A 23,247-nucleotide genomic window follows, 5' to 3' on the forward strand; every position below is an offset into this window, starting at 1 on the left:
ACTCGAAGCTCCAACAGGCCCCCTGTCTGGCAACTACAGCCTACATCAGGCCTATCACTGTGCTCGGCGCATCCACCCACTGCTGGCCAATTGATTCCAACTCAGAGCGACTCCATAGGGTTTTCAAGGCTGTAAATCTCTATGGAAGCAGATTGCCACATCTCTCTCCTGCAAAGCAGCTGGTGGTTTCAAACTGCCAGCCTTTCAGTTAGCAGTCGATTGCTTTAACCACTGTGCCAGCAAGGCTCCTTTGGGCATACCCAAAAAAACCCCACTGCCGTCGAGTCTATTCCGACTCATAGCAACCCTATAGGACAGTGTAGAACTGCCCCCACAGAGTTTCCAAGGAGCGCCTGGCAGATTGAAACTGCCGACCTTTTGGTTAGCAGCAGTAGCATTTAACCACTACCCCACCAGGGTTTCCGGTTTTGGGGATACAGTAGGCGCCTAATTCTTGGCTACTGACGGACAATTTAACATCACTTAACCCACTCCTGGAGCCCTCGTGGCACAGTGGTTAAGAGCTATGGATGCTAACCAGCCAAAATGTCAGCAGTTCAAATCCACCAGCCACTCCTTGGAACCCCTATGGGGCAGTTCTACTCCGTCCTATAGAGTCGCTTATGAGTCTGAATCTACTCGAAGGCAATGGATTTTTTATTTGTTTGCTTGTTTGTTTTAACCCAGTCCTAGCTACCCGCAAGCTAGTGGAACATTCACACACAGCCTGGATTATTCAAATCCTATCCCTCCACACACCACTTCCACTGACATTGTGACCCACCGGTTCTTAGCAGAGCCTATGTAATTTGAGGGTTCAGACCCCAGCGTCGTCGCTCCTTCCCTGGACTGGACACATTCACACGACCAGAAGGCAAGAGGCCTGGGTATCTCAATCAGGAAGAGAAAAGTCCCAGGCACCAGCTAGGGCTAGCCCCACAAACTCAGCCATAGCTCAGGGAAGACTCTCAGCTGTCCCCATCCTAAAGCCCAGCTCAGGGGTCACAGTTCGGGCGTCGTCGAGGCCACAGGCCCCAGGGGACCAGAAGGTAGCCTCAGGAGAAAAGTTTGCAAGGAGCCCGGCCGGGGAAAGCCGGCCTTCTCCCTGAGCAGCCGCCAGGTGCCGCCCTCAATGGCGTAGAGCAGCGTGGACATGCGGTTGACTGTATAGACGATGTCGCCACGCACGACGGCCGTGAAGAGTGCCCCCTTGCTGTTAACGAACTGGCCGGGCAGCGCCGTCCACTGGCCCGTGACTAGGTTGAGGCAGTCGATGGCGCAGTGCAGAAAGTCGTCGGAAGGTCCATTGCGCACCACGTAGAGACTGTCGCGGTGGGCCACCATGCAGTGGCCGTAGCTCTGCGGGCGCCGCAGCTCGGCCACAGGCAGCCAGGCATCCGCCCGGGCCGCGTACTCCACCACGGCCGTGGTGTCAGCCGGTCGCCACAGGCACACGAACAGGCGGCCGCACGCCTGGGCGCAGGGCACGCCAGCGGCTGGCTGCGGCAGGTCCGCCACGAAGCTCCAGCGTTCCGATACCGGGTCGTAGCGCTCCACGGAGCTCATGGGTGTCCTCTGGAACTCGCCGCCGATGGCGTAAAGGAGGCCGTCGAAGCCGGCCAGCGCCACGTCGTAGCGCGGTTGGTGCGGGCTGGGGAACTCGCGCCACGTGCCGCCGTCCGGGTCGTAGCAGAAGCCTAGCTCCACCACCTCCTTGTTGGCGCCACGCACGCCCCCCACGATGTAAAGCCTGTTGCCCAGCGTGGCCACGCCGGCCAGCAGCGTACTTGCCTCCAGGGGCAGCGAGGCCAGCGTGCGCCACGCGTCCTCCTCCTCGTCCAGGTAGCACATCGTGCGCGACGCGTCCTCCAGGAAGCCGGGCGCAGGCGTGTGGGCGCTCAGGGCCACGTAGCTGCTGGGCCGCTGCGCCGCCACGTAGGCGCGGGCCTCAGGCAGCACCAGCTCGGCCGCCAGCTCCCGCGCGCCGTCGCGGATGAAGAGCGCGGCGCTGTGGAGCACGTCCAGCAGGCCGAAGGCGGCAGCTGCGTCGCACAGCAACGCGCAGTTGTCCGACGTGAGGTTGTGCTCCAGAAAGCGCGCCAGCGCCGGCGCCTGCAGGAAGGCGGCGCACTCCACGGCCTGCAGCAGCTCTTCTGCATCGGCCAGCGCCGGCTGCTCGCCGCGCAGCACCTGCAGCGTGGTGAGGAAGCCGCTCGCGCTGAGCACGCCTAGGCGCACCTCGGCAGCCCGCGCCTCCCGCATGCCGGAGCGGAAGAGGCCGCGAAAGAAGCCGCAGTGCTCCACCAGCAGGGTGCGGTCGGCCTGGAAGAGCTGGCCGCCCACCCAGACCTGCACAGGAGCCGCCAAGTCCGGCGGCATGGCGAGCCAGAGGGCGGAGGCCGCCGTTGGGGGCTCTGGAGTCACCGACTGCAGACTCTGGGGCTCCCCCACAGAAAATACTTGCCCGGGGGGATATAAATATCTCCCTGGCTAAAGATAGTGCGACTCATGTGATGGAGTGGCCAGCAGGCTGGATGGCTGCAGGCCCAAGGAGGATCTGGAGACACGTGGCCACTCATTTTCAAATGAGAAATAGTGGTAATTAGACAGCCCACCTGCATATCGGGCACTGTGAGGGTTGCATTACGAGAGATATCCCATTTAACCTGCACTAAACCCTGGTGGCTTAGTGGTTAAGAGCTATGGCTGCAAACCAAAAGGTCAGCAATTGGAATCCACCAGGCGCTCCTTGGAAACCCAGTGGGGCAGTTCTGCTCTGTCCTTTAGGGTCACTATGAGTCGGCATCAACTCTACGGCAAAGGCTTCTTTCTTTTTTTTTTTTTTTTTAAACCAGCACTGTGCCCTGTGCAGGTACCCGAACTCTCTGACTTTCCTTTTCCTCATCTGCAAAATGTGGCCAGTAGTGTCCCCTATTTTATGGTATCGGGACAGTATCTGTTAAGTGTTCAGAATCAGGCTCAGAGTTTACGAGATTTGTCCAAAGTCATTCAACTGGGAAGGACAGACGGGATTAATTAACACTAAGGCCATCCCATTGGCTCAGAGAGGCAAAGAAGGAGAGGCAAAGGTGCAGCAAATAAACTGGTCCAGGCTGGGTCTGTGAGCAGGGTTCTAACTAGCCTGGGCCTCTGCCCCTGACTCGCAGCTAGTCCCATCTGTCTTTGAGCCTCAGTTTTCCACTCTGTAAAACTGGGAGCATAGCAATTCCACTTTGCAGATGAGTGTCTAGTAACCCCCTGTATGTGAACCCAAGCCGTGGTATTTTTCAGTTGCCTCATATGCATGTGAAAGCTGGACAATGAATAAGGAAAACCGAAGAGGAATTGATGCCTTTGAATTACGGTGTTGGCAAAGAATATTGAATATACTATGGACTGCCAAAAGAAGGAACAAATCTATCTTGGAAGAAGCACAATCAGAATGCTCCTTAGAAGCAAGATTTCATCTCATGTACTTTGGACATCTTATTAGGAGGAACCAGTCCATAGAGAAGGGCATCATGCTTGGTAGAGCAGAGGGTCAACGAGAAAGAGGAAGACCCTCAAAGATATGGGCTGACACTGGCTGCAACAATAGGCTCAAACGTAGCAATAATTGTGAGGATGACGCAGGACCAGATCATGTTTCGTTCTGTTGTACGTAGGGTCCCTATGAGTCAGAACCAACTCGACGGCACCTAACAACACCGATAACGTAGATGTCCTTCCTGACTTTCGGTTGAATTGGGAACTGATGTCTATCCCTCAGTTGCCCGACTCCTGACTCCTCCTTTGCCATGTGGCCGCGGACGTGGGGAGGGAAGTGGGGCTGCTGAGGGGGTCATATGTCTATGGGTGGGAAACACAAGGGCTTCTTTTAGCTATTACTATGCCGAAACCAAACCAGTTGCCCTCTTCGAGTGGATTCCGGCTAAGCACTGTTGTAAACGTTTATATTAACTCATAATCCTCCAAGGATCCTATGAAAAGACTATTATTTTCCCTTATTTAATAGGTATTAGCTGTTTGTTGCTTACAGCAACACCATGCATTAGGTATTATTAATGGCCCCATTTCACAGGTGAGGTTAAATCACATGCCCAAGGTCACGTGGCTAGAAAGTAGCAGAGTTAAGCTTGGAACGCAGCCAGTCTGACTCTAGAGTGTGTGCCCCTAACTATGCTCTACTGTCTCTCTGCGCTACAAATGCTAGGCTGTCCCCTTGCACCAGGAGGTCACAGTTGAAAGGAACCTCTGACTCATGTGGTTGAACCTTTTACAGTGGAGGACCCTGGGGCAGAGAGGGGAAGATGCTTGCCCAGGGTCACGGAGAGTGGAGCAGGCATCCCCAGGCCTTCTGCTACCTACCCCAGGGCACTTTTCCCACAGCACAGACTTTCATGGGTGACCAGCTAAGACTCTGGATCCCAAAATGTCAGGTGGAAGGGAGCTTGGTGATTATCTCCTACTGACACGTCATTCTGCCAAATCCCAGGTGAGCTGGATAATCACCAAATCGCAAGAAACCAAGACCAAGACCTATATAGGATAGAATCTGCCAGTCAGGAGATGTTCAACTGCCCCATCCTCACCGAAGGACTTCTTCAGGAGAATGGAGTGACTCACAGAGACCAAGCGGGAAGTGGGGTGGGAGGAAGAAGGGAACTTCCCCAGGACACATGTATGCACACACTCTCGCATATGAGTCTGCAGACCCAACACCAAGGTGCCTCCCCCAGCCAGGGCGCTCCCACCCAGGTCACTCCATCAAAGCAGGCTGGGGTGTTGGGGCCACTTGTATGAGCCTGGGAAGCCAGAGGCGCTGAGGAGGAGGCAGCCAGAAATAGCCTGGACACTGTGCCCTAGGGACTAGACAGGAAGAGGAGGAGGAGATGGAAGGGGTGAGCAGGAGCCCCATCAGCATTGTCCCAGGCCCTCTGCCAGTTTCCCTCCTTCCTTGAGGCCAGACACTGGCTGAAAGGGTCTGGAACATCTAGACAGTGGGCATGGCAATCCTCCCTCTTGGGGGCAGGTGAGCTCTGTGGTGCCGGGTCCTGACCAGGTCTTTGTCACTGACTGCAGTGTTAGAGAGAGGGTGTCTGACTGTTCCCATTTCACAGATGGGGACAGCGAGGCCTAGAGATGGGATGACTTTTCCTTGGACATGAACGAGGGTGTGGGACTGAACAGAACCTCATCCACTGACCCTAGACTCTGCTCACCAGCCCCAGTCCAGCTGCCCCTCCTCACCCACAGTAGCCTTGCCACAGGCTTTGTGGACGGAAACAGCTGCCTCATGCAGAGTTCAAGCTGAGGGCCTTACAGGCAGGGGGTGGGGAGCTGCTGCATGGTCCCTCCCAGATAGCCCATTCCAGGCACCTGGTCACTATCAGACACAACCAGGTGGAACAACTGCGCAAGCCTCTACTGAGAGCAGGTGGGGGAGGGTGTGCAGACCCAGGAGTCCTGGCTGAAGCTCGCTCCCTGGCCTGATTTTTCTCAAGTCCAACCCTGGTTAAGTGGGTTGGGGCTCCCACCTTCAGCAGCCAGGCAGTGGGGAGGGGGACACCCAAGGTGGGAGGTCATGTTTCTGAAGCTGGGCTAAGGATCAGCTCTTTGGCCCCACCCCCAGGGCCCCAGTGGGGTGTTGTCTGCAGCTGGTGAGTTTCTCCTCCCGGACAGTGAGTGTCCCTCTGGGATTTGGAGAGGACAAGGAACTATCCTGGCTGTGGGCAGCCCACGGAGTTCCCAGGCCCTGCCCGATCCCCAACCAACCCCGCTCTCCACTTTACATGCCCCCAACTGTGCGAGATTAGGGGGTGGGGCAAGGGAAGGAAGTCTTCAGACCCAGCCTTGTTCATCTCTGTATCCACAATGATCAGCACACAGTAGGGGCTCAGAAGGGGTCTGTTAAGTACACCCCTGGACGCTTGTCTGTGGGATTCCCCAGTCTGATGGGGAAGACACAGCCCCTATCCAAGGGGAGCCTCCAATCTGATGGAGGAGACACAGCCCGTGCACTGGGAGGCCACCTAGTCTGATGGGGAGCCTTGGCCCTCACCACCCGTGGCTGTGTTTCTGCACACAGGGTGGTGAGCAGCTTGCACAGCCTGAACCTGGAGAAGAAAGAGCACTGGATTAGGAGCCAGGAACCAGCTCTAATGCTGGTACTATCACTGACTTGCAAAAGCTACCCAACCTCTCCAGGCCTTAGTTCTTCATCTATGAAATGGTGTTTGGGTCTGACTTCTAACATTCTGCTCAGCTTTGGCATCTGAATTTGTCATGGAACAGTCACAGAAGTGGTTGTCATGTTGTGCCTCCAGGGAAGGTAGTGACATCACAAAGGGGTTTCAAAGCTTAGCTTTTCACGGACAGCTCCTGGGGGGTTAGATGGCATGGGTAGGACCTAGAATTGGGAAAGCGACACAGGCCCCACATATCTAGACCTGGACATGCCCTACTTGTTCATTCCAGAGACATCTATTCAGCCCTGTTGTGGGCCCTGTGCTGGACTAGGTGCCTTACCCTTTGCAGTTGCAGTGCCTGAGGGCCCCCTGTGAGAGCGCTGAGGTGGGCAGGGAAGGTTGGGGGACTTGCTCTAACAGAATAACCTCTCCCTTGACCTAAAGTGTCCAAACTTATGGTTACTAGACAGTTGTGACTTCTTGGTAGGTGGATGACTCTGTGTGTAGGGATGGGGCACTTCCATGTTATCTAATCCTTAATATTCCCCCCAAATTTAAAGATGAGGAAGTGAGGCCCTGAAGGGCAAAGCAGTATATTTCAGGGTCTGGCAGTAAGTGACTGATTCCAAAGACCTTTCTAGTCCACAAGGTGCACTTCTAGGTGCTAGATGAGCAGCCCACAGATGAGAAGACTGAGTGGAAGGGACTGGCTGCAGCAGTGCAGTGGGCACCTTTTCCTCCCAAACCTCAGAGGAAGGCCAGACTTTGGGCACTTAGCAGTCACACTCAAGTAATCTCTGAACTAGAAGGGAATGAAGGGTCATCTCATCCCATCCAGCAAGTCATGCATGTCATCTGGATCATGAAGCAGTCACTCCCTCGGGTACCTTTAATGTCAACGGGCTCATTTTCCCCAAAGACAGTCCCTTGTGACTATGGACAGCTCAGATGGGGGATCACCCTCACCCTGAGCTAGAATCTGTCTCCGTGCAGCTCTCACCTGAATGGCCTGAGTTTTAAAGACTGAAAGCCTGAGAACACACAGGGGTTAAATAGTTCGCCCAGCATCACAAAGCTGGGAAAGAGCAGAGCCCAGGTTTACCCTCAGTTGGGCTTGTGGGGGTGCACAGCTTGCCCTCCCTCCAGTCCTCCAGTGAAACTGGTTCTGTCCCCATACGCCCCGTCTGGAACCAGTTTGTCCTCTCAGGCCTGGGGCCAGCCCAAGGATGTGGCTGGAATTTGGCTCCCACTTTTTCTCCTCCTACAACTCAAAGGAAAACCCTTGGCCATTCACTCTGTGAAGGATTCTGGCCAGAGGGTGTAATCTAAACAAATTCTTCCCAATCTTAGAGTCTTAATAACACAGCTGGTTTACCATAATCTCCCCAAAACACAATTAGGCCGAGTTAGTATTCATGTTGTGTCAAGAAAAATAATTTTCGTTCTTGGTTGAGAAGTTATTCCCTTTGGGCTCTGACCCTGGTCCCCAGTCTGGCCTCTGCCTGCTGACCTGGGTTTCCATGGTTTCTCTTGTGAGTGGGTGGTGTTCTGGATTGAATTGTGTTCCCCCAAAAAAGGTGTTGCAAATCCTAACCTCTGTGCCTGTGGTTATAGTCCCATTTGGGAAGGGGTTGTCTTTTTTATGTTAATGAGTCAGGATTAGTGTAGGGCTATCTTGAGTCAATCTCTTTTGGGATATAAAGGAGATTAAATGCAAGCTAGAAGCAGAGACGGGGTAAGACAGATGCCAAAACACAAGGAGATCTCCAAGGAACCAAGAAGCAGAAGCTGAAGAGACAAGGACCTTCCTCCAGAGCTGACAGAGAGAGAGCCTTCCCCTAGAGCTCTGAATTCAGACTCCTAACCTCCTAAACTATGAGAAAATAAATTTCTGTTTGTTGAAATCACCCACTTGTGGTATTTCTGTTAAAGCAGCACTAGATAACTAGGCAGGTGGGGAGAAGGTAATTGTAATTTCCCACTCTAGCCTAGAGTATATTGCAGAAGAGAGGTCCCACAGGGTTCTAGAAGGCACCAGGGCTGATTTTGCCACTCTCTAGGAGGCCTGAGCCACATCATGGAATTGTGAATTTTGTTTACCCTCCTTTTAGTATTTTTAGATGGGTACACGAAGTCCAAAGAAATGAGTTACTTGTCCAAGGTCACTCAGTGAAGGAGTTGGCACTAGAGCCGAGGTCCAGGTTCCTGTGTGGACCCTTTGCCCTGTTTCCAGCATGGCCAGGATTTACACTGGGTCCCAAGGGGAATACCAGGCTCATCAACCAAACCCAGAATTCCTGTAGGCAAAAGGGGGTACCAGGTTTCAGAGCAAATAATATAAAGTGTACCTCCGGAAAATTATGGTAAATAAAATAAAATAGACACAAAAGGTTACATATCGTATGATCCCACTTACATGACATATCCAGAATAGACAAACCCATAAAAAAGAAAACAGATTGGTGGTTCCCAGTGAAGGAGCCCTGGTGGCACATCGGTTAAAGCACTGGGCTGCTAACCCTCAGGTGGGCAGGTGGATCGAACTCACCAGCTGTTCTGCGAGAGAAAGATGTAGTGGCCTGCTTCCCTAAAGATTACAGCCTTGGAAACCCTATAAGGCAGTTCTACTCTGTCCTATAGAGTCGCTATGATTTGCAATCGACTCAAAGGACCACAATGGGTTTGGGTTTTTTTTCTTTTTCTGTTGGTTGCCAGGGGCTAAAGCAAGAGGGAAATGGGGAATAACTGCTTAAAGGACATGGGGTTTTATTTGGGGGATGATGCAAGTGTTTAGGAATTAGACAGAAACGGTGGTTACACCATATTGTGAATGTACTAAACGCCAGTGAATTTTTCACTCCGAAATGGTTAATTTTATGTTATTTGAATTTCACATCAATTAAAAAAAAAAAGATATAAAATGCCACGCCCTGTTGAGGCACTAGACTAGCCACACCTGCAACTCATTAGCTCTCATCATGGAGAAAACAGTAACCCAGCATGGCCTAGGTTTCTTGAAGCTGGACCCTAGTGCCCATGAAAGGTGAGTACTGTAAAGGGTCTGAGTGAAGTGAGAGGTGTGGCCTGCCTTCTGCAGTGATGCCACTAAGAGTCCTCACACTGAAGGGCAGGGTAAGGTGGTCGGGGAAGTGTAGGGCCAAAGCTGAGCAGGCTGTGATCCTAGAGAAAGGGAAAGGTGCGGAGTTGAACCTGGGAGGCTTCCCGGAGGAGGAGGCAGGTCCGGCTCGGTAAGACAGAGCGATGGATGGATTTTAAGGGAAGGATGGATTTTCTGACCGCTGAGAAGAGATTGAGTGGAAGGTCAGGCAAGACTGAAACATTCTTCCCCTCTTATCCCCCATCCCCCGGGACTCCCTCTCCGGTCCTTCCCTGCCGGGTCTGGGGGCGCTCCGGGCGGTGAGGGCGCCCGGGCCCTGGAGGCCCAGCTTGGCGGTGGGGGCGCGGCCGACGGGAGCGGGGGGGCGCGCGGCGGGGGGCCCCCCAGCCCTTAGAAGGAGCGCGGCGCTGGGCGGCCCCTCCCCCGGCCCTCGGCCCCTCCTCCGGCCCGCCGCCCCGGGAACGCAGCCCGCTGGCTCGGCGCGGGGTCGGGCGCCAGTGCAGGGGAGCCAGCTCCCTAGGGCCCCGACGGGCGGGCGCGCGGCTTGGGGACCCTGCGGCCGAGGACCCCGTGTCGCTCTCCGCAGCGTCACCATGTCGTCGGTGTTCGGAAAACCCCGCGCGGGCAGCGGGCCACCGAGCGCGTCCCCCGAGGTCAACCTGGCCATCCTGGGGCGCCGCGGGGCAGGCAAGTCCGGTGAGTGGGGCTGGGGACAGGAGAACGGAGGGGACTAGGCGGGGATCTGAGAAGCGAGCACAGGTTGCTGTCGACTTGGGGGCAGGGTCTTCCACTGGCTTTAGTGCCGTCTGCACCCACGTGAACTGAGAGACCCACTATGATTTTCTTTTTTGCCTCAGTTTCTCTGTTGCTGGGTTGTCTGTTCTCAGCTCCCTCAGCTTTTCTCACCTCTTTCCTCTACTCTCTCTTCCTCCACTGTGCTTCTGCCCTCGGTGTCTATGACTCCTGCCCTTCTCTCCTCTGTCTCTTCCCTGCTACCTCCTCTGCTGGGGCCAGCAGTCCTGATGAGTGGCACCAAAAAGATTCTGTGAAGTGGCTGATCCCTAGCCCAGGGCCCCAATTTGCACTTAGTCCTGGCTTTGCTGCTCCCTGGTTTAGGTGGGGGTGAAGGAAGACCACCGTGGCCACTGAAAGGTGACACTGGATACTGGGATTCCCATGGGAGGGGCCGCTTCCACACTCCTCACCCCAATTCCTGGGGTTCTAGGACAAACTGCATTCTTATCTAATGTATTTCCTTCAAGCTAGACCCCTCTCTTGACTTTCTGGAAACAGACAGGTCCCAGGTGCCTGGGACTTGTCCTTGATGAACCAAGATCTTGGGTTTCCATTGAAATAATTTCTGTCAACACTGAACTCTGCCTTTGCCACTCCTGATAGCTCTCACCCGACTGGGGGTGCTGGTGGGGTCACTGTAGGCAGAGACCCCAGAAAGAGCAGCTGAAGGGGAGAGAAAGGGGGCGGGGGTCTTCTCCACAGGCTGTTTTTCCATTTACAGCCATTAGTGTGAGGCCAACATGGGCTCCATTAGCTGTGGGTCTCCTTCTCTAGAATGTTCTCTGAGACTCGCTGGACAATTACCAGTGCCCAGCTCAGAGAGGGGACTCTGCATCCAGTTTTCCTGCAGAAAAGATTTAACCTCTTCGCTTTGAAAATCAAATTGTGATCTGTAGCTGAGTCACCATTAGAGTTCAGCCAGTGATGACATGAATGAAGGAGTTTAAATTTTAAAATATGTATTCCCTGGGTGTTAGTTTGCAAACTGACGTGGTTAGGAATCCTGGGAAAGAATTTTAAAGATTTTCTTAAAAATATCACATTACTCTTTAAGAGGCCAGTAGAATAGTTGGCTTTATGCAGCGAAATTCAAAGCAAAATTGGAGTCCGGTTAACGCATGTCACCTGGGGAGAACTTCCTTCTTACAGCTTTACACTCTGCCAAGACACCCATGAGGAGCATCGAGGCCCTACAGTGAGCTAGGACTTGAGACATGGAGCACTGAGGATAGAGTGGGTTTACTTGGGACGCAGATCTCGCCTGGGCGTCGCTTGGAAATCCTAGACCCTTCAGGGTTCACACTCTCCCAGGGATGGCCCACCCATCACCTTTCTCCTTACTCTCTTTGGCTTACAGCCAAAGCTGGAATAAATGCCCTGTGCTTCAGAGTCGTCGTTACTTGTCCAGGGTGGGGTACGTCTCCCCTCAGTCAGATCATCACCAGTATGACTCAGGTAACTGACTGTGTGGGTCCTGACCCCTTAGTTCAGGACTTCACAAACATTCTTTAGGCTTGCCTTTCATGGCTTTTCTTTTCACCAAAAAAAACAATCGAAAGTCCCAGGGTCCAACTGGAGGGGTACAGCTCCTCATATTTCTGGCTTCTTTTGAACCTCTCAAACCAACTCCCAGGGGTCACAGAAGTTAGATAAGGCCTTCCTAAAACAAGGAAGGGAGCAGCCTAGGGGGAGGAGAAGAAACAGCCAGACGTGGCAGGGAAGACCGAGCCAACTCCTTTCTGCTTCTTACAGCCCTGACGGTGAAGTTCCTGACCAAGAGGTTTATCAGTGAATATGACCCCAACTTGGGTAAGGACCCACTCCCCATTCCTCCTGCCACCTCTCTGCCTGCCCTGAATACTCCCCTGGTGTCTACCCAGTGGGTGGCCCAGGCTTGTCCAGGATTGTCCATGGGTTGGGGGAGGGGTCAGAGAAGAGGAGTCACCATGGTGACTCATCCTGTGGGGAAAATATTATAAGTACCAAAATGCATCCTTCCACAGTCCACCCCAAACAACTTGGGGGTTGGCCCAATTAGGTGTACTGAGAGAAGCCAATTTGCCCTAAAATCAGAGATCTGATGAGACCGGGTAAAAAAGACAACCTAGCACAGCAAAACACCCACATCTAATTAGGTATTGTTCTTCAAACTTGTCACTTTGTTTTTTTTTTTTGGTCTGCATTTTCCCAGAAAAGCTGGACAAGACATTTTGAGAAATTCTCTAGTGGTGCTGGCTTCTGAGCCAGGTTTTGTGTTTATTTTTAGTGAACATATACACGGTAAAACACATACCAGCTCAACAGTTCAGTGACCTTGGTTATGTTTTTCAAGTTGTGTCACCTTTCTCAATATCCTTTTCCAAATTATTTTACCACCATTAACATAAGCTCACTGCCCCTCAAGCTTCTCATCTAACCTTTTGAGTTGCTGTTGTCAATTTGATCACATATAGGTAATTCTTTTAAAAAGCACAATACTCAAGCATTTTTTACTAATCAAGGTAAACGATTGTTAGCTTTAAAGATGACTTCAGGGATAGTTTTGGTTTTCTCAGGGCAGTGATTTGGGGCGGGCAGGGGGGGAGGTCATCCAGACTCAAGGGCTCCTGAAAGTCTGGATTCCATGAGAATTTAAAATTCTGTTCCAGATGTTCACCCCTTTTTATCAGTATTCTCCTATAGAATCTTTGATCCTGAACCAGTTTTTGAACCACAAGAGAAAACTAGTCTCCAGTTATCGCTGTATCATGGTATACTGGGAAGAGAGATGCACTGGTGTCAGTTAGCACTGGGTTTGAATCCTGGCTGTGCCACTTATTAGCTATGTAACCCTGAGCCAATCACCTAGGCTCTCTGAGCTTCCATTTTCTCATCTATCCAATGGGCATAAAAATACCTGTCTTAAGAATTACTGTGAGTCTTAAAGAGGTAACTCATGTAAAAGATCTAGCATGGTATTTGATCTACAGTAGACAACGCATATTCCCTCCCCCTTCCTTCTCCTTCCTCCTCAAATGGCTTCCCACCCATGGCTGCTGATATTCCCTCAGATTAATCAAATCAGTGTTTTACCAGCAGGGATTTTACCCCAAATAACCTCTCATATAGAACCCCAATATCTAAAACAAATAAAAGCATACTTTTATTAGTATAAATGTAATGTAAAGTTCACATGTTTAATATTTGCTTATTGTAAACTGTGCACTGAGAACAATGGGAAGTCTGCGTGATCCTAGCTCTTTTTTTTTTTTTTAACAGACTTTATTTTTGAGAGCAATTTCAGGTTTACAAAAAAATTGTGCAGAAAGTACCGAGAGTTTCCATTTGCCCCCTCCCGCTGCACATTATTTTACCTATTAACAGGTGTTCCTGTGATGCCTTTGTTGTAATTGATGAACTAATATTGATTTATCAGTAGTGTTGTAGGGGAAAAACATCACAAAGTTTAGTAAAGCAAAAAGAGTTTTATTCAGCATATATTCAAAAAGCAAAAGTGGGAAGGGACAAGCATGTTGCCAGAGCTAATGTCTGCTCAAATCGAAGGAATTACAGAGTAAGCAAGAATGGGGAAACAGACACGCATGCTGCCACAGACACATCTGTCCGAGTCCAGAGAATATTACAGAAGAAACACGAATGGGAAAACGGACAAGCATGCTGCCACAGCCATGTCTGTCTGAGCCCAAGGCAGGTTACAGAGTCATCAGTATATATCAACATTGAAAGCTTCACCTTTTCACAGATTGGCTAGTAATTTTGGCATTCTGACCTGGCAATGGGATGGGGGGACTGCTGTCCTCAGTGGTTAGTCACCTGGGCCTTTGGTCCCACATTCAGCTCTGAGAGCCTGTTGGCTAGAGAGTTGACCAGACACCTGCCCTGAGACATTCTGGGAGGCCAGTGCCACTCCTCAGGAGTTCTGTTCCACCTGGAAGGGTCTGAACATTTAGGCCACTTCCCCATGGCTGGTTCCAGCAACAGCCCTGGAACCAGAGCGTTTCTTTTTCTGTGGAGAAAGCTCCGAGCGTTCAGAGGGAGAGTTAGCATCAGGCAGACATCACTAAGGCAACCCTTCATCCTTTTCAAAGCTCTTCTGAGAGCTTCAGTTCATCTGGGGGCCCTTTGAGGGTAGAGACCTGCCTTACCCCAGCATGCGGCGCGGTACTAGACACAACATAGATGCTCTAAACCACAGGACTCAATTTTGGTTTTAGGACTGCCTTTTAAAGAAGAATTTGTGTTATGATTCCCATTATACAGGTGGAGAAACCTAGGCAGAAAGGGTTGTTTACCTAACATCGCAGAGAACCTCAGGTGCAAAGGAAGAGAAGGCACCACTCCAGTTGCCCTCCACTGGGTGCAGCCTTATGCCATAGAGGGCTAGAGTCAGAGGCCGTGTGGCACTGGGCTCTCTGAGCCTCGGTTTCCCCATGTGGAAGATGAGACTGATTGACTGTGTGCTGTCTGTGGAAGTGTTGCTTTGTTATGGATTGCATCTGTTAGAGATGGTGGGAGCTGAGAGATCCTGTACCTATGAACAAGGGCTTTGCCTGTGCTGACCCCACCCTCCCAGAGGGAATAGAGCTCTCTAGGAGAACATTCTCCTGTCAGAGGGGCTAGGGCATCTCACCCGGCTTGGCCTCTGATTCTGTGAGCACTGATAGGTGGAGCAGCATCTCCTTGGTGGGAGGTTCTGCTCGTATCCTCCATGTGGATGAGAGATAAGACTCTTCTGTTGGTCTCAGCTCAGCTGGCCCCAGAGCAGGTCCCAAGGACCCCCCTCTCAGTGTTAGAGCACAAAGAATATTGTTTAGAATCAGGAGCTGCGGAGCCCATAGATTTAAGGGCACCAGAGGCCTTTGAGGGCAGGAACTTGGCACTGGGAAAGCTAGACATTAAACTTTGGCTCTGCTACCAACCTGCTGTATGACTTGGAAAAGTGCCTCTCCTTCTCTGGCCTCTGAGGCCAGTCCCCTCGCCTGTAATAGGGGAGGCTGAACAAGATGACTTCCAGGGCTTCTTCTGGTTCACCCGTGCATGTCCCACCACCCCAGCTGGACTGAGAACTTCTGGTCTCTCTTGAGGCTGTTATTCAGCTCTGGACTCTGCCCAGAAAAGGCTGGAGGATCGGCTGATCCACACATTAGCCAATGGGGAGAAAACCAAGCGTAGAAGACCTGAGTTCAAGTTCCTTCTGCGGACGGGGTGCCCTATGGCCTTCGGCTAGTTCCTTTTCTCTCTGGGCCTCTCCTTTTCATCTCTGTCCAATGGGGCTAATGTCAAAAGGCTGTTGTGCTGAAAGGGACTACAGGAGACTGGGGCTGGGCTAGCGCTTTTCCCTAGTCTGGGCAGAACATGCTCCTGTTTCAGGGCGCAGGGAGGGCAGAGGGCCTAAAGGTGTGCATCAGGCAAGTCTGGCAGGAAAATAAAGAAAAACCTGAACAAGACAGGCATCTAGGGGCAGCTCTCCGTGAACCAAATATAGTTATACATTTGGGGCATTTTTTCCATTTGATTTTTTTGTCTAAGAGCAGCCATTTATCCCAGTCCCCACAGCCGGCTGTGGATGAGGAGCTGTCTGTGATTCATGCTGGATGTTAGAGGACCTGGAATGTGTCCAGGCCCAGCTTGGCTGCCAGTGGCCCTCACAGAGAAGTGTTTGACTGCAGATTCAGCCAGAGTTGGGGGTGCTCTTCTCATGGTGGAATGCTGCCAGGAAGGCAGGAGGGGCCCCAGTTCTGTCCACAAGGGTCTTCTTCAGGGTCACTTGGGCAGGGAGCAGCCAGGGAAAAATGAAAGCCAAGTACAGACACACACACACCGCCAAGGGTACAAGGTCAGGGTGGAGAGTAGGAAGAATGATTGCTAAAATGACAGCAGGGTCCTCTTTGTAGGTCTGGTCTCTGCTGCTTTCTCATGTTTTGAGGCTAGGAGAACTTACCAAAAACAAGAGAGAGAGAATGCATATAAAAACTGTAAGAATCCAAATAAGGTCCGTAGTTTAGTTAATATTACGGTACCTATGTCAATTTCCTGGTTTGGATCATTGTACTATGGTTATGTAAGATGTTATCATTGGGGGGATGCTGGATGAAGGGTACATGGGAACTCTCTGTACTGTTTTGCAATGTCTATGAATTCTAAAATTATTCCAAAATAAAAAGTAAAAAAAAATTATCTGGGCATATAAACCTGCCCTGCAAGCTGTGGAGCTCTACAGCCACTGCTGTTTTCCAGGCACTAATGGGTTGCCAGCCCCTATAATCAGGGTCTCATCCAGTCCTCACACAGGAGGAGCTAATGCAGGGACAGGCATTTAGCACAGTGCCTGGCACAGAGTAAAAATGTATTATCACATTATTCCCATTTATGATAAAAGGAGGAGGAGACAGATCCTCAGAGAGATGATGTGACTTGGCCAAGTCACGCAGCTGGAAAGTGGCTGAAGTTGGGTTTGAGCCTACATCTCCAAAGCTAAAACTTGACTAAGCCGTGCTCCTTTGCTGTTAAATTGACAATGGGTATTTGTAAGACCTTCTTGAAACTCCTAAATGGGGTCCGATCCCCTTTCCTCCATCTGGTCTACTTGTTTTTTCTTTGTCTCTTCTTCACTGGGGACTAGAGGGTTGTCCTTGGGGGCTTCCTGTGAACCAGGTAGTGTGGTTGGAGGGGAAGAGTGTGGAGCTGGCAGTGCAGCTCCTGAGGCTTCTGCCACTTACTGGGTCCATGCACCACACATTCCATCCTGCCAGTTTCCTGGCATAGGATAGAACACAATCCCCTTCCCCGTGACATGTTCTGTGAGTGACCTTTGATCCTTTGAGTACTGACTGGGGAACAGCTTCTCCTTGGTGGGAGGTTCTGCCCTCTGTACCTCCACGTGGATGAAAGAAAGCCCCTTCCACTGGTCCCAGCTCAGCCAGTCCCAGAGCGGGTTCTGAGGACCCCCACCCAAGGCCCTACAGGAGTCTAGCGCAAAGGGACCATCACGGTGGCCTGCCCTGCCTCTGACTCTGCTGACTGTCTGTGTTACAGAGGACACCTACAGCTCCGAGGAGACTGTAGACCACCAGCCCATCCTCCTGAGGGTCATGGACACTGCAGACCTGGTAACTTGATCGCGTTATCTATGGAGCACTGAGAATCAGTGCAGCCATCAGACAAGCCCTGGCCCCAGCATGGGGGGCCTCAGATGGGAATTTGGGTCCCTTTTAAGCTCCAATTTGCTCTGTGACCCTGACCTCTCTGGGCCTGTATCGCTTCATTTGCAAATGAGAAGGGATGGGACGGGGCTGGGGAGACCTGATGATTGCCAGCCCCCTGCTCTGAGGCCCTGTGCTGGTGCTTTGTGCTTATGTATGCACCATGAGACAGGTGCACACACGTGTGTACACAGACACTCCTGGTAAATGCCCCTCAGCCAGAGTAACCCCTGCCACACACACACACACACACACACACATACACATCTCCTCTGTGTTCTCACCACCCCCTGCCCAGGCTGGATGCCAGTTACTCTCAGAAACCAGAGGGGCAGCATGAACTTGACCCCAAACCAGCGGTACCCAGGGACAGCCAGGTCTCCATAGGGGCCATGCCAGAATCTTTGGCTCCATGTCCAACAGGCCAAGGTCTCCAAGTCCCTGGCTTGATGGTGGGAGGGAGGTTCACAAGACAATGTCTCCTTTCAGGCCAAGCCAAGTCCACGCTCAAACGCCCCTTTGAAAAGGGCTCTGCTGGGGAACAATATACAAAGACCCTGGAATGGCGAGGGGGGATGAGGCAGCTCAGGTGAGGCCTTTCCCGACCTGCTCTGCCCCTGACTGGGGCTTCCCTCCTGCGCCCCAGGACACCCCCAGGAACTGTGAGCGCTACCTGAACTGGGCCCACGCCTTCCTGGTGGTGTACAGCGTCGACAGCCGCCAGAGCTTCGAGAGCAGCTGCAGCTACCTGGAGCTCCTCGCGCTACATGCAAAGGAGACCCAGCGCAGCTACCCCACCGTGCTGCTGGGCAACAAGCTGGACATGGCCCAGTACAGGTGAGTTCAGACACTTTGTCTCACATCTCAGAGCTCACTTTCCTCATTTGTCAAGGGAGGTGGTGTCTTCCAGGACTATTTGGCTGCTAAGAACGGTTGTTAGTTTCCGTCAAGTCAGTTCCAGCTCACAGCAACCCCATGTGTGCAGAGTAGGACTGCTCCATAGGGAAGCAGATCACCAGGCCTGTCTTCAGAGGCACCTCTGGATGGGTTCAAACTGCCAACCTTTTGGCTAGTAGTCGAGCGCTTAACTGCTTGAGCCACCTAGGGACTCCACCAAGAACAGTAATCCACTCTAATTCAGGTAAAACAGGGTGTGTTGTAAGAGTACTATGGGTATTAGGATGGGAGGGGTATTTGGGCCACACAGGAGCCCAAAAGTCAGGAGAGAGGCCACTCCTTCCTTCCCCATGGGGCCCTGGGGTCTTTCTTGGCTTCACCCTTTCTTGCCAGAGTCTGTGTGACCTTCCATTCCCACCCCCCCACCGCTGACTCTGTCGTCAGTGCTCAATTCCAGTTCTAGAGAGAGAGACTCTGATTGGCTTCCTTGGGTCAGGTGTCTGTTCTGGTCCATCCAGCTTTTACCTCATCCAAGTATGGCCCCAGGTTCTCCCACAGTTGGCTGTACTGAAAGCAGGTTCTCTTAGAAAGAGTTCAGTTTGAATCAGAGGTCACGGCCTGGGCCAGAGGGCAGATTACAACGGAATGCTGCAGCCGTATTTTGCTTGGCTGGCACCATGTTTTAGTGGAACTGGAATGTTTCTGAGGTAGGGCGTGCTCTTTCTCTCTGACCACAGCACTCCCCCCGCCCCACCCCAGCCCCCCACTGCCAATGGTTTGCCTCCACCCTCTTTATGCATTCACGTTGCCTGCGTGCCCCTGACGCATTTGAAATTGATACCCACACTTGAAGAGTAATCCCACTGGACTTCACCATTCTTCCTACGTGGCCAATCCACCTGGGAGGTGTGGCCAGGGACCTATGTTGTGGCAGGGAAGAGATGGAGCTAGAATGGCCATCTTCCTCTGGCCATAGGGAGACCCTCCCTACGGCCATCTTCCTCTGGCCATAGGGAGACCCTCCCTACTGACAGCTGGTCACTGCTGCTTCCCCACGCCCCACAGGCCCATTGATTAGTGTTAGCAAGAGGGAGACCCTTTACTTAGAGCAGGTCAGGTGAGTGATGGGCAAAGGGAAGGGTGGGCTGGTAAAGGCAGGGTGACAGTACAGGGCCTTCAAAGGTGGTCAAGCCCTCAGACCCAAAATACAGCTCAGGGAAAGAGAGACATTAAAGCCACTGACGGTGGTCTTTGAGGAATCACAGTGTCTGGGAAAGGGGTGAGAATTCTAACCCCAATCTTTGCCAAAGGGGTTGTCTAAAAATGGGTCTAAAGCAAATCACCAAGAATACAGGGCTCAAAAGAAGCAACGTCAGTTCGCTGAGAACAAGTCATGACAATTTATCCCCATTTCCCTCCTTGACTAGGTTCCAGGGCCAGTAGATCAGGAGTCAGTAGACACAGAAAATCTAACTTTTAGCCACACATTTGTCACAATGTCTCATGATTGTCTGGCAGCTGAAAGGGTAAAATATGGGTGAGATTGGTGGTTCCCTACGCGCTGATAAAACTTTCACTAGGCAGCAACAAAATAAGGAAAAGGATGATGTTATGTGCGCGTCAGCCATTCACACATGCGTGCATGCACAGGAGATCTTGTTTCTGAAAGTCCATTCATCATGTTCCCACAGCGACCAGGTTACAGATTCAAGTTCATCATAAAAGCAAATAATACCAAGTATTCTTTCAGAGAGGTTCATGAGGACACAGGTGGGCAGTGGATTAGATGCTCTGCCTCGACCCTTTTTTGTTCCTCTGATAACTTGCCCCACATCCCACCATGGGTCAGTACTTAGGGGAGGTAGCCCACTCTGGACCCTCTGTTCCTGTCAAATTAACCTTGGCTGAGAAGCCTTTCCCCACCAGTGCCCACCCTAACGTCTCCTCTTATTTCATGGGCTGTGCCACTGTCCTGGAATGGCGGTTGGGGCAGCTCAACAGTGGGTGGTGGACAGGAACATTCAGTTATTAGAACCTTGGCCTCAAGACCCCAGGGACCCCTGCCTCTTCCCTCTTATATATATTTGACCTACCCAAGAGCCAGGCTGTTTCCTCCCACCTCGATTCCCATGGCTTTCAGGTAGGAAGCTTCCAGAACATTCTCAGTTACAGATATCCTATCCCACCATCATGGAAGCTGGTATAGGACCAAGTTGGGAATAGGTGTTACTCCCTCTCTCCTTTCCCCCCTCCTCTGATGTTGTCACCCTGTTCTCTGCCCTTCCTCTGGGCAGGCAGACAAAATTCCTCACAAGTCCTGAGAACTCTGCTAACCAAAGCCTTCCTGAGTCACCTCAGCCCACCATGCCTCTGTATACTGTGGTCTACCACCCTTTGATCCAAACAACTGCCTTTCTCTAGAGCTGATCCCACAAGCCAGGGCTATGGGTGGCCCATTTCCTGGCTGAGGGATCCAAGTCATGGAAGGGAAGAGATGGAGCTGGGAATGGCCTTTTTTCTCTGGCCACAGGCAGGGCATAGCATGGGAGACTTTAGGCCAGCTCCTCCCTCTCTCCTAGCCACATTCCTCAGTTCTGGCTCTGGTGACATCAGATACCATTTACTGAGTGCTGACTCCGTGCCAGGTGCTGTGTTAAGCACTAGACACAAATTGTCTTTCTTAATCCTCACAACAACCCTAGGGGGCAGAGTATCCCTTTCTACTGATGAGAAAGCTGAGACTCCAAAAGATGAATCTGACCCAGGGTCCTCCCTCTAGTAAGTAGGCGAGCTGGTGTGGAACCAGGTCTGCCTGACTTGGAAGGGACTTTCCTAACTTCCTTGTCATGCCCTGTTCTCCTTGCCAGGCAGGTCACCAAGGCAGAGGGTGCGGCTTTGGCAGGCAGGTTCGGGTGTCTGTTTTTCGAGGTCTCTGCCTGCCTGGACTTTGAGCACGTGCAGCATGTGTTCCATGAGGCGGTGCGGGAGGCACGGCGGGAGCTGGAGAAGAGCCCCCTGGCCCGGCCCCTCTTCATCTCCGAGGAGAGGACCCTGCCCCACCAGCCCCCGCTCACCACCCGGCACGGGCTGGCCAGCTGCACCTTCAACACACTCTCTACCGTCAGCCTGAAGGAGATTCCCACTGTGGCCCAGGCCAAGCTGGTCACCGTGAAGTCATCCCGGGCCCAGAGCAAGCGCAAGGCACCCACCCTGACCCTACTGAAGGGCTTCAAGATCTTCTAAGGCCCTCCTCAGGGTCCTGGGCTTGGCGACTGGGCAGGGCTGTGGAACAGGGGCTGGTTTCTCACCACCAGCCTTTCCCTCTGGTGGACAGCTGACCCCTCCTGCCGTGCCAAGCATTGTCCCTTTCACCCAGTCACTGTATGAGCTGGAGGGACAGGCAGGGATGTTGTTCCTGTTGCCTCCAGGCCTTAGGCTCCATGGTAACCCAGCAGGGAAACAGCCACTGCGACAGCCTGGTGTCACCACCCTGTCTCCACTGCAGAAACAGCTGGGCCAGGCTCCGCGGGAGGCCAGCATATATGTGGACCTAACAGCCTACAAGAGAGACAACCCTTAGGTCTAGCGCCACCTGGTGGATGGGAAGGGAAGGGCGGCAGCAGGTTTTGGAGGCTGGAGCCCGACCCTTCCATTGTCTTCTGACCTCATAGAAGCCCTAGGCTAGGCCCTACAGTTTTCCAAATGAAATCTAGTTAAAATAATCTTATGAGGCGGCCTCGAAGAAGTCTCAAGAAGAGGTATTTCCAGCACTTTGCCTCTCCTCAGCAAGAGTGGAAGGAAGGGCTATGGGTTGTCCAGTGTATGGAGGCACCGAGGACTCTTTCATTAGCAGGCAGGGCCCCCTGTTTTCCCACCATTAGGGACTCTGTCCACAGACCCTCGGGATCAGCCTCCTCAAGCTTAATGATCAAAGCTGCAGAACAAAGTCGTTCTCTCCAGTGACAATCACCCAGGACTCCAGGGCGCCCACAACTGGCAGTATCTGATGCCACCCAGTAGCACTCTTAGCATGCCCAAGGCTGCTAGGGAGAAACACAGTGTATAAATTATACCTATTTTTAGTCTGGTGGAAGGAGCCCTGGTGGTACAGTGGTTAAAGTGCTTGGTTGCTAACCAAAAGGTTGGCCGTTCAAACCCACCAGCCACTCCACGGGAGAAAGATGTGGCAGTCTGCTTCTATAAAGATTTACAGCCTTGGAAACTCTATGGGGCAGTTCTGCTCCGTCCTGTAGGGTCGCTATGAGTCAGAATCGACTCAACGGCAACAGGTTTGGTTTGGGTAGTCCGGTCTGGTGGGACCCAGTACCCTCAGCAATGGGTCTGAGTGTTCAAAGGCCACTTTTATAAGATAGGACCTAAAGCATTTTGGTTAATAAATTTTTGTATATAAGTTATTTGGTGTTGCCACCACAGCTTTATATCAAAACATGATGGCTTAGACACGGGATCTGGATACTCATGTGGATGCTGATACAACTTGGGATCCAACTATTAGGAGGTCTTAGGAAAGGATCTCAGAGTTAGGAAGTTCCATAGGTTTTTGTGGGGTTTTTTTAATATTATTTTTTTAACTTTACCACAAGGTCCCTGGCCTGGAGGTCTGTCTTAGATGCTCAACAATAAGCAGGTAAAGAAAAGGGTTCTGCAGAGTGGAAAGGGTAAGAAGGGGATTCTGAATCCAGAGTCCTGCTCCTTCTGCTCTCAGCTGTCTGGGAGCCTGGACTGAAAACAACAGTTCTAACCCAGCCTCTAGCTGAGGTCAGAGGGAGGCAGTAAACTACTCAAGACCACATGCTGAGGATCCTGGCCAAGCTTCCTGACCCCCAGGCCCACTGTGGATTTGCACTTTTGCTCTCAGCCACTTGTGCGTGGACCACGACTATTTGAACAAGCTACGCAATTCCAACTGCCCACTTCGAAAAGCCTTTTTAATAAAAAGGTTTTTATTTAATAACAATTTTTAGCTTAATTGCAGTTCATTCATTTTATCAGCTTACCAAAAAAAAAAAAAAAAAGGCTGCTTGAG

The 23,247-nt window shown here is 52.0% G+C and overlaps 2 protein-coding genes across 2 annotated transcripts; one reads left to right on the plus strand and one right to left on the minus strand.

The window, feature by feature from the left end:
* Nucleotides 1-1,002: 1,002 nt before the first annotated feature.
* KBTBD13 (kelch repeat and BTB domain containing 13) lies at nucleotides 1,003-2,379 on the minus strand. The gene has a single exon (XM_064296149.1). The coding sequence runs from the start codon at nucleotides 2,377-2,379 to the stop codon at nucleotides 1,003-1,005; it is 1,377 nt and encodes a 458-aa protein (XP_064152219.1).
* A 7,492-nt stretch (nucleotides 2,380-9,871) lies between these two features.
* On the plus strand, nucleotides 9,872-23,164 carry RASL12 (RAS like family 12). The gene is made up of 5 exons (XM_003418363.4): nucleotides 9,872-10,002; nucleotides 11,854-11,910; nucleotides 17,137-17,210; nucleotides 17,950-18,140; nucleotides 21,068-23,164. Exons 1-5 carry the CDS (start codon nucleotides 9,900-9,902, stop codon nucleotides 21,441-21,443), a joined length of 801 nt encoding a protein of 266 aa, XP_003418411.1. The 5' UTR covers nucleotides 9,872-9,899; the 3' UTR covers nucleotides 21,444-23,164.
* Nucleotides 23,165-23,247: the final 83 nt, after the last annotated feature.

This window comes from Loxodonta africana, chromosome 13 (genome assembly GCF_030014295.1).
Source record: "Loxodonta africana isolate mLoxAfr1 chromosome 13, mLoxAfr1.hap2, whole genome shotgun sequence".
Lineage (NCBI taxonomy): Eukaryota > Metazoa > Chordata > Mammalia > Proboscidea > Elephantidae > Loxodonta > Loxodonta africana.

Coding starts and splice junctions, on each gene's coding strand:
- KBTBD13 (XM_064296149.1), bottom strand. CDS start 2,379: ATGCCGCCGGACTTGGCGGCTCCTGTGCAGGTCTGGGTGGGCGGCCAG.
- RASL12 (XM_003418363.4), top strand. CDS start 9,900: ATGTCGTCGGTGTTCGGAAAACCCCGCGCGGGCAGCGGGCCACCGAGC. Junction 10,003..11,853: donor CCGCGGGGCAGGCAAGTCCG/GTGAGTGGGGCT, acceptor TGCTTCTTACAG/CCCTGACGGTGAAGTTCCTG. Junction 17,211..17,949: donor TCATGGACACTGCAGACCTG/GTAACTTGATCG, acceptor CCTGCGCCCCAG/GACACCCCCAGGAACTGTGA.